We start from the raw sequence: 10,002 nt of genomic DNA, 5'->3' as shown, positions 1-10,002 counted from the left end.
AAAAATGCTCTTCTTATGGCTTGACCCTGCAATGACTAATTTATTATTCAAACTCTGAGGCACTGGAGAGTAAAAAGGGATGCAGTTAATTGTCATCTCAGGACAACAGGCCCATACTAGGCCTATACCAGGCCAGCTGGGACATGGGTATCTGACTTAACGTACCCCCTCCCCTGCCCCTCTCCCCCAGAGAGTAGCTCATCCACAACTGTTTGAATCTAGTTACACTTTTCATTCGTCCCAGTTTTTTAAGGTGGGACCAAGGGATGCCCAGAAATGCCTGTGGCTTGTTATTCAAAGCATGTTGTGCTGTGGTAGGAAAATAAGCTCAGAGGGACCTCCCTCTCTCTGCTGCTCCCCCGTCTCTCTACTGTCAGCTCCGCAAACTAAGCACCTGGATTATCTGATCTCTGAACTTCACAAGCTATCAAGGTAGGCATATCAACCGATTGTTTGACTCCTCGGATGTGAAACCCACAGATACAGAGGCTCAACTGTACTGACTTAGGTTGCGGCTTCCTGGTGTTCATAAGCATCTCTAACTATGATTCCCCAACATCTTTTCCAAATCAGTTCTTCGGTTTTTATTTTTGTAAAAAACAAAAAGTTACCACCAAGCACAGGGCAACTCAGCAGCAAGGCCTTACTCCCCGCCCCCCCCTCCCCATCCCAGGTGCCTAATTAACAGTCAGGGAGGCAGTCAGCATTGATGTTGGTTTCCCCAAGGGGAAAATGACAAACAAGGGCTTGGGAAAGGGAGGGACACCTGGATCAGGTTTTCATCATTGAGAGTCACTTAAAACTGATTTGTTTTAAATAACTGGTACGTTCAAAAGGCAGGAAAGGAAAACCATGCTGTCAGAATCATAACCCTTTCTACATGTTTCCCTACAAGTGACATGTTGGCTTGGGGGAGGGTCAGACCAGAATTAATGTTTTCAGGAATCAGAATGGTTTCATGAGTTTGCTCAGCTTTCCCAGAACAAAAACTAGGATAGATACTTGCTGCTTGTTAGGCTTATTCTATGGTGGGTCAGGGGCTGCGGGTGTGGAGGTCACTGTTAGTGTATTTAGTGCTGGCGAGAAGGCTAGTTCTCAGCCTTGGACACGAAGTCCTAAGGACAAAGCAAGAGAGTCCCGTATCCCCCATCACCTTCTGAAATATGGAGGGCAGAGAGGACAGTCTTGGCTGTTGGCCTCTCTCCAGGCCACATGCCTGCCAGAGGAAGAGCCCTGATTCCTTGGGTGTGTCGGGTGAGCCCGGGGAGCCTGATGAGCAGAGATGAGCACGCGTAGTCCCTTCCAGGCTGACTGTACAGGGTGCAGACTTCAGGCTTCTGGAGCCACCTGCACTGGGAGCAGACTGTAGCCTTCAGCCCCGCAGTGGCCCATCGCACAGGTGGTTTAGGCATAGCCACCAGCCATCTGACTGGTGGCTGCATTGCTGCCTACTCCTCGCCAGGCCTGGAAGCTGAGGAAAGTGCTCACTCCATAGGCAATCATCACTAAACATGAAAAGAACTGAAAGAGAAGACACAGAGGTGAGCCTGTCTGAAGCATGGCATGTGGGGCTGGTGGCCACAACTGTGAAACAGGGTAGGCACAGACAGGGAAACCAGAGCCCCTCAACCAAATGAGCCACACCAACTCCTGCTTACCCTACGGTCATTTAATGACTATCGGGCTGATGGGTACCAGGTTTTGGGTGCTAACTTTGCATTAACCATACAGGCAAGGTGTGTCAGACCGATAAGGAAGCCTGGACAATATGCCAAAAGTGACAAAAAGGTAGGAGCTGCTTTAGACACAGCTCTGGGATCTAGTTTTTTAAAAGGCAACATTCAAAAGCTGCCCTAGGAATATTATGTAATTCACATTCCAGAAATCTCCATGTCTTTTTTTCTGGTGACTGAGTTCACAGATTCCAAAACCATCCTCACCAGGAAGAATGAGGAAGCCCAAGTCCGGGTCTAGCCCTACCCAGGGCTCAGTCCAGGTGTGTCCCTTCACCGCTCTGAGCCTCAGTTTCCTGGTCTGTCCGAAGGGTTGGCAGTCCCTCTCCCCCCGACCCTCCTGTCCTCACACACACACACACACAGGGAGTGGAAGAACACTCATGGGTGAGGCATGCCAGGTGTGTGGGGTTCTGACACTTTACCCGACATGTATCCCAAGTTTGGGTTGCCTAGGAGAACCTGAGAATCTCCCAAATAGTTTAAACCAAAAGGTTTTTGCCTGTGCCTTTCTCAAAGGTGGATGATAGAGAGCTCCTAACAGACTCCAAGGAGACATACAACCCTAGATCAGTGTGGCACAGCAAAGTTCAACAGGTAGCCCAAGCTTCATTTGCCAGCCCGAAGCATTTCCCAAGCATTCTGGTTCCTTGGGGTTTTGCTGTTAATTATGGACACCTGGTGGTTCAGTGGTAAAGAAGTCACCCGCCAGTGCAAGAGACATGGGTTCAACCCCTGGATCGGGAAGATACCCAGGGAAGGAAATGGCAACCCAGTCCAGTATTATTGCCTGGGAAATCCCACGGACAGAGGAGCCTGGCGGACTGTGGTCCATGGGGTCGCAAAGAATTGGACCCAACTTAGTGACTAAACAACAACATGGACACCTGTGAGTCCACTGGGAGCTGGAGGGTGATTGAGCCTGTGGCAGGTGCCTGGCCTGGGATCCGGAAGCAGTGGGAGTCCAGGGGCATAGATCTCGCTTTGACCCGTCTGCCCTGTAACTGCCGAGGGTGCCCCAGGGAACCATACTCACGGAGGCTGCTGCACGCTGGTTATATGGCCGGCTGCCCTTCAGGGATGTCGGCTCAACCGAAGCAGAGCAGGTGATGAAGGCCGTGATGTAGAGAACAGTGGCACCCACGTTAAATACCATTAACTGGGGGTTGGGAGAGTGGAAAGAACAGGCTTAAGACATGAGACTCTCTATGGAACTTCCTATTCCCACTGACACACCCTTTAGTAGCCCGAACAGGGACTGGGGCTTGAGGAGGAGGATGGAGACCGTATGGGTTTTTCCCACTAAAAGGGCCTCCAGAGACAGAGGTCTACACAGGGCCAGCCCGGAGGCCCCATGAGCAGAGAACATAAACATATTGAAGGCTGAGAGATGGTGGGGGCCTAAAGTGATCTGGCTGAACATAAACAGTTCCATGTGGTAAAACTCACTTCTGATAGCAAGAGGCCAAACCGAGCCTGTCTGAGTGCTCCAGCTAAAGGGCCTGCTCCTCTGCGGTGGCTCCCCGCCAAGCCTGGCCCTTCCTGTGGCCCCTGAGGGCTTGGCTCTGAGGCTGACCCCGGGGGTGGGGGGGCAGTGGGGGACCCTCATGTCCCTACCTCTGCCCCCAGTGGGAGGAATCTATGTCTGCCTTCTGGCCACATCCTAGGCTCTAGGCCCCATATCAAATGCCACGGTAAAGACCCTCAGCCGGCTGGCAAGGAAGGGCCCTAGGCTAACAACCAGTTCCAGGTCCCATTTCCCCAGTGCTAGGTCCCTGGAGTCAGTTCTTAGCAGATCTCTTAGCCCAGCCAGACAGCAAACTGATGGCCCTCAGGCATGTTTGGTTCATCTCACATTTTTAAAAAAAACAATTACCAACATTCTAAAATTAGATTTCATATAAAAACTAAGATTTCATATAAAACTTTCAATCTTAAAATATCAAGATTTGGCACCTGCATTCCCACTATCAACAGAGCTGAGTAGAGGCAGCTTCCTCTGCACAGACAGGTTCTCCAGAACCCCTCCTGACTTATTTCACTTGTATGTCTCTACTTTAGGGCCTCTTGCCTGGGCCCTAAAGGGGGCTCGTGGTCCCCATCCAAGAAAAGCCTGATTCGGCAATCCTAATTCCGCCTTATCTAGGAGTGTGAGGAGCTGCCCTGCCGTCGTGGCCTGGGGAAGGAGCCTCTCCCATCGGCAGCTGTGAGTGGAGCCCCACTGCAGTGCTGAGAGACACCAAGGCCCCGCCATCTCAGGAGATGTCTTTCTTCAAGGCTCCTAGGACACAGGGCAGGGGCTGGACCCTGTCCAGGAAGTCAGGCCACCCCCTCGTCACCCCAGGATCTTCCCTCCAAGCCCAGTGCCCACTGCAAACACCACCTGGCTCCTATCAGTGATGTCAAGATCTAACAAACCCGGTCTGTCTTGAGGATGACTCACGTTTCCTCAGCTTCAAAAGTCATTGAATTGCAAACAATGCTGCCTAGTCCCAGCCTTGCTTGTCTGACAATCATGTGCCTCTCTGCTCGCTGAAAGCCTCAGACTCCAGCTGCAGGGGTTTTCCGGGCTGGAGAAAAAAAAAGCCCAAGCAGCTTTCTCTGTGTCTGGCCAGGGTACTTCCTATGGACACTCTCAGCTCTGTGTTCTAAGGAGACTGACCTGGGCAAACCGAGGACACCACCCTCTGCCAGGCTGCGGGGGCCTCACCCTGCGCCCAGCCCATCCTGCACACACCAGGCCCGGCCTCAGTGACTCCTGCCAGCTCTCCCCAGCCTGCAGGCCCAGGGCTGCCAGTCTGGGCCCAGCCAGAGCCACAGCACCCACAGAATCAAATCCTGACTGCCCACCCCCCAAAAAGGAAAAATATTTTCAAGATCCCAAACAGCCCCTCACTTGTACTCCCTCCGTGGGATTAAGTCAAGCCTGAGTCGTCCTGGATTCAATGCTCTGAGCACTCAGAAAAACTGGACTCCAGAACCACTCATCCTCCTCCCCCAGCCCCCACTCAGTTCTATAGGCCAGCGAGGACTTCAGTCAACCCCCAGCCACCACTTCTCACTTAGGGAAGGTCACGTCGTCCCAGCCGGCCCAGAGGCAGAGGGGTCGGCCCAGAGCCGCCCCCAGGGCTCCTATCCAGACTCACCACCAGCGGCCAGGGCACCATGTACAGCTTCACGTGCAGCTGAAACAGGTAGAGGACGAAGAAGACGATTGTCACCAGCCAGAGGAAGACAGCGACGAACATCACCCAGCCGTAAGACGGATACAGGTGGTACGGAGTGTCAGCAATCAGGGCCCACACCAGCAGCCCCAGCACCTGGAGAGGGTAGGACGGAGCCAGAGTCTCCCAGAGCCCCCAGCGCTCAGGCTGGAGGCCACAGTGCGGAGGCTTCCGGGCCTTCCGTGGGGCGCCCCCTGCAGGACACGTTTCTCATTGGCCCGAGAAATACTTACTTGGCTTCTACCACACGTATACAAAGCCCTTGCCCGGTAACTTGACTCCTTCAGACCCCAGCTGAAACGGTACGTGCTCCAGGGAACCTTCCCTACTCCTCCAGCCTGGGTTCCAGAGCCCTCTCCTGGGCTCACATGGCCCCTCAGGCACCACCCACCCAAGATGAATTCTGTTTCCTTCCCCAGGTCAGAAGCCACAGCAGCACTGCCATCCACTCGGCTGCCTCCAGGGTGAGACCCCTGCAGCCCTGGAGAGGACGGTCTCCCAGGCTTGCCCAGTTCCCCAAGACAATGACCGTCTCATTCATAAGTGCATGCTGGCACCCAAGACAGGACCTGAGCTCGGCCAGGGGCTTAGGAAAAGCTACTGAAAGAAAGATGAAGTCACCAGCACATCCCTGAGGCAGGGACACAATCACAGAGCCCCAGAGGTACGGTGACATCTGCCTGGAGCCCCACCAAGCCCCCTCCACCCAACCTTCTCCAGCCCTCCTAACTGCCCCATACAGGTGCGACCATCCCTGCCTTCCAGGTGAAACTGGGCCTCGGAGAAGCGAAGGGACTAGCACACCATCTGTATGTGGCAAGGGGGGCCCCAGCACCCCGTAGTGTGCAGAGTAGCTAACACCACAGCCTCCAGGTCGCCTAACTGAAAACCCACTCCTCTTGCCGGCTGTGTGACACTGGGCCACTCGCAGCCACTCCGTGCGGTGCTCACATCACCGGCCATGTGAGAGAGAAGAGCACATTTACTCTGTAAGGTCGGCACCCGTGGGGTTCATGTATGTAAAGGAACTATTCCCAGCCGAGGACGCCGTGCTTCGGGGAATTCTACATGGGTAGGTTGGCTGACCCACCTCAAGGGCATCGTGGGGAACTTGGCAGAGTGGGACCTTACTTGCTCAGGAGCAAAACCCACTTCTGCCTGCTGGTTTAGAGGACAAAAATTTCCCCAGCTTCCCAGACAAGGGAGAGCTGTCACTCACCCCAGAGCAGCCAGAAAAGGCCCCCTAAAGAGAAAGTCGTTCAGTCATGTCCGACTCTCCGAGACCCCATGGACTGTAGCCCGCCAGGCTCCTCTCTCCATGGGATTCTCCAGGCCAGAGTACTGGTGTGGGCAGCCATTCGCTTCTCCAGGGGATCTTCCCAACCCAGGGATCGAACCCAGGTCTCCCACATTGCAGGTGGATTCTTTACCATCTGAACCACCAGGAAAGGCCCCAGAGAGGGTCCCCTGCCAAGGACCAAAAGGGAAGTTTCTGTATCAGTCCCCCTCCACGTGTGGGGCAGGGCAGGGGGGACCCTAGCTGAGGCCCGGAGTCCAGGAGCCCCTTTGACATATTTCCTTTCCCCCCACCACTGGAAGTGAGAGGTAGAGCCCTGGGCGTGGCAGTCAGCCACTGGGCTTTCACCCTGCCTGTGTGGTGGGATGCCAGGCAAGTGCCCCCGCCTCTGTGTGGCTCCCCAGGGCACCTCTAGTCTACCCGCTAGAACCTAGATCCCTGGGTTTTGGGCATCGTTGCGTCTCCAGTACCCTTCAGTGCCAAGCACATAGTACCTGCCCAGTAAATACATGCTCAGGTGCTAACCAGCCTCAGCTTCCTTATCCAGGAGATAAGGACCAGACACCCTCCCAGCACAGGTGCTGTGTGTTATAGGAGGATGCAGGTCTGTCGATAAATGTGCTCCCAGCCTTGCCTCCCTTTACCCAGGGGTAGGAGTGGGAGACTCAGGAAGGCACCCTCTCCCCCTTCTCTCCAGGCTTTTTGCACCCGCCCCTCTTCCTCTCTTGGGGGGAGGGGTGGGTTCCCAGGGGTGCCCGCCTGGCACTGCACCCCGCCAGCCTTGCTGCCCCACCTCCAGCCTCTACCAGCCACCACCAGTAGACCAGGTGGCCCATGGGGCCCAGTGTGCGGTGAGGAAGGTGGGACAGGGAGCAGGGCCTTGTGGGCAATCACACCACTGGCGGGGAGTCCTTATCCGTGAGGACCCAGAGTCAGGGTGTCTCAGCCCAGTCCCCCAAGCTTTTACCACTCATCCTTCTGAGAGACCCTGTGCCTGAAACAGACATATCAGTGGGACCAAGAGCCCCCAGACCCGGGGGAGTCACTGCTCAAAAGGAGAACAGACACCCCCAAAGCAGCAAGGCACAGGACCCTTCCAGGGGCAGACAATTATCTCCTTGTCTTTTTTTTTGGCCATGCCACTGGGCATGTAGGATCAAACCCGTGCCCCCACAGTGGGAGCATGGAACCCTAACCACTGGACTTCCAGGGAAGTCCCTAATTATCTCCTTGCTTTAAAGCAGGGTCCTTATGGGCCTCCATGCCATCATGTTGCCTGGTTCCAACTATCTGAAAGGAAGTTAGAAAATGCAGTGAATTAAAAATCACAAAGGGAATGATTTGGGTTAATGTACACTTATCAATTGGTGGCATTATCACTCATGGGCTTGGTCACAAATAACCCCGTAATGCCCTCCAGCTCATAATGTGCCAAGCCTCAGGTGAGCACCTTCGCTTTTATTTCACTGATTTTCCCATAACCCTCTCATTAGTCAATCTTATTTATTAGCCCTATTTTTCAAACAGGAGCTCAGAGGAAAATGTGCCCATGGTGATCTGTGGTCACCCATGAGTCAAGGACAGGGCAGGGCAGGACTTGAACCCAGATCGACCCTTCTCTGAAACCTGGTCTACTGAGTTACTTAGTGATGTACAAAAAATGAGGACACTTGGGCTGGCTCCGCGGGGCGAGGCCCAGCTGGCATCCTGGCTCCCTGGTCTCTGCCTCTCCCTCCTGCTCAGCCCTGATTTCCAAATCAGCAAGTGCAGCCTCTGGGAGACAAAGCTGCTGGAATAAGCAGTGAGAGTTCCTGGCGTCCCTCTGGCCTTGCCACCCTGGCCCTGTGCCCAGGGAGCTGCCTCGGTTTCTGCTCTCCGACAAGGAAGGTCCACCTGAACCTGACAGACTGGTTTTTCCCGTCCCCTCACCCCCAGCCCCAAGAATCTGCAGGAGCACCCCAGTCTAGGATAGGGCACCCCCGCACGTGCTGACCCTCTGCTGGGCATGGGAAGCTGGGCCCAGGCCTCATCTCTAGAATGTGCGGGAGCTGCTGGACCCTCCCTCCTGCTGTGGACCCACAGTCTGGGTGGAAGAAGCCAGAAGACTTGTCTTACAGGCCAGTCCAGAACAGTAAACCCCACCGTGCAGGGGAAAGGGGGAAGCGATAGGAGGAGAGCAAGGCAGACAGCACTGACTCTGCCACCTGGCACTGGGCTTCGTCCCCGGTCCTTCTGCAATTCTAACACCCCCTCTCTGAGCACAGGCCTCACCGTGTGCCTCCCTCTGGGTTCACTCATTCAACAAGTATCTGTTGTGGGACTTCCCGGGTGGTCCAGTGGCTAAGACTGTATGCTGCCAATGCAGCAGGGAGCCCAGGTTCGATCCTGGGTCGGGGAACCAGATCCCACAAGGCACAACCAAGAGGTCCCATGTCACAACTGAAGATCCTGCATGCTGTGACTAAGACCTGGTGCAGCCAAATAAATAAGTAAAACTTTTTTAAAAATTGTAAAAGCCAAACATCTGTTGAGCACTTACCACTGTGTGAGGGGTAAACACAGGAAGTCCTGCTCTCACTTTACAGCTGGGTTGGGGGTAGGGGAGTCAGATAAAACCCTAGTACACGAGGGAAGCACAGGAAATGTGTGATGGGGAAAAATTCAGCTGAGAAGGGATAAGAAGATCAAGAAAGATCTCACTAGGACATAGGGTGGGGGGGCGGGCAGTTGGCAAAGGGAGGGAGCCGGGTGAGGAAGAGCAGAGCTCTGTGCTTTAACAAACTCTCAAGGTCCCTGTCTCTTGCCCCCATGTTCCTCTGTCCCCATGCTTCTCTACACATACATCTGTGTATCTTACTCTTCAAAGACTGACACAGACAAACATGCACAGGATGAAACCTCACCCCTTGGCCCTCCCAAACTCTGAGGCCCCTGCCATGCCTCCTCAGGCACCCGCTGCAGATGAACCAAGAGAACTGTATGGAAATCCTGAAGGAAAAAAAAAAAAGATACCCTTTTCTTCCTGAAAACCTAAAGATTTCAGATGAGGGATTTTGTCTTTAAACAATAGCTCCCCTGGTGGCTCAGATGGTAAAGAATCTGCAGGAGATTCAATCCCTGGGTTGGGAAGATCCCCTGGAGAAGGAAATGTCAACCCATTCCAGTATTCTTGCCTGGAGAATCCCATGGACAGAAGAGCCTGGTGGGCTACAGTCCCAAGGGGTTGCAGAGTCGGACATGACTGAGCGACTAACACTGTCAAAGAGGTCACATTCACACATGCTCCAGGACTTTGGCGCTTCCAAAAAAATTTTTCTCAACTGGATAACAGAGATTTCTGTTCAAAGTACCTGCTGAGTCAAAGATGAAAGGGATTAGTCACAAATGCCTGACCATGAGGCATTTCTCAGTTGAGGGGTGACAATCCAGGGGCTGAGGTTCTTTTAAGAGGGAAACTGGACATAGAGACACACACAGAAAGAACACCATGTGAAGACAGAGGCAGAGATAGGAGTGATATGTCTCCAAGCCAAGGAAAACAAAGGATTCCTGGCCAGAAGCATGGGACAGACTCTCCTTCAGGGCCTCCCGAAGGAACCAACCTTGCCAGTACCTTGACTTTGAACTTCTAATACTGTGAGATGATAAATTTCTGTTGTTTTTTAAGTGACCTGGTTCATGGCAATTTGTTATAGCAGCCCTAGGCATTCATTTAGTACATCTTTCTTCACTACTCTTTGAGGCTGTG

The 10,002-nt window shown here is 53.7% G+C and overlaps 1 protein-coding gene across 2 annotated transcripts in view; it reads right to left on the bottom strand.

Moving 5' to 3' along the window:
• Positions 1-560: 560 nt before the first annotated feature.
• The window catches only part of PLLP (plasmolipin), a 31,492-nt gene continuing 22,050 nt past the window's right edge, over positions 561-10,002 (bottom strand). For both annotated transcript variants that reach the window (XM_020903807.2, XM_070451258.1), the window contains exons 2-4: positions 4,880-5,053; positions 2,770-2,892; positions 561-1,521 (exon numbers count right to left, since the gene is read on the bottom strand). In XM_020903807.2, coding sequence (XP_020759466.1) covers positions 1,405-1,521; positions 2,770-2,892; positions 4,880-5,053 — 414 coding nt within the window. In that variant the 3' untranslated portion in view covers positions 561-1,404. The remainder of the gene's footprint in view (positions 1,522-2,769; positions 2,893-4,879; positions 5,054-10,002) is intronic.

This window comes from Odocoileus virginianus, chromosome 20 (genome assembly GCF_023699985.2).
Source record: "Odocoileus virginianus isolate 20LAN1187 ecotype Illinois chromosome 20, Ovbor_1.2, whole genome shotgun sequence".
Classification (NCBI taxonomy): domain Eukaryota; kingdom Metazoa; phylum Chordata; class Mammalia; order Artiodactyla; family Cervidae; genus Odocoileus; species Odocoileus virginianus.
The sequence above is the reverse complement of the archived record's forward strand: the minus strand, read 5'-3'. Positions and strand labels throughout refer to the sequence as shown.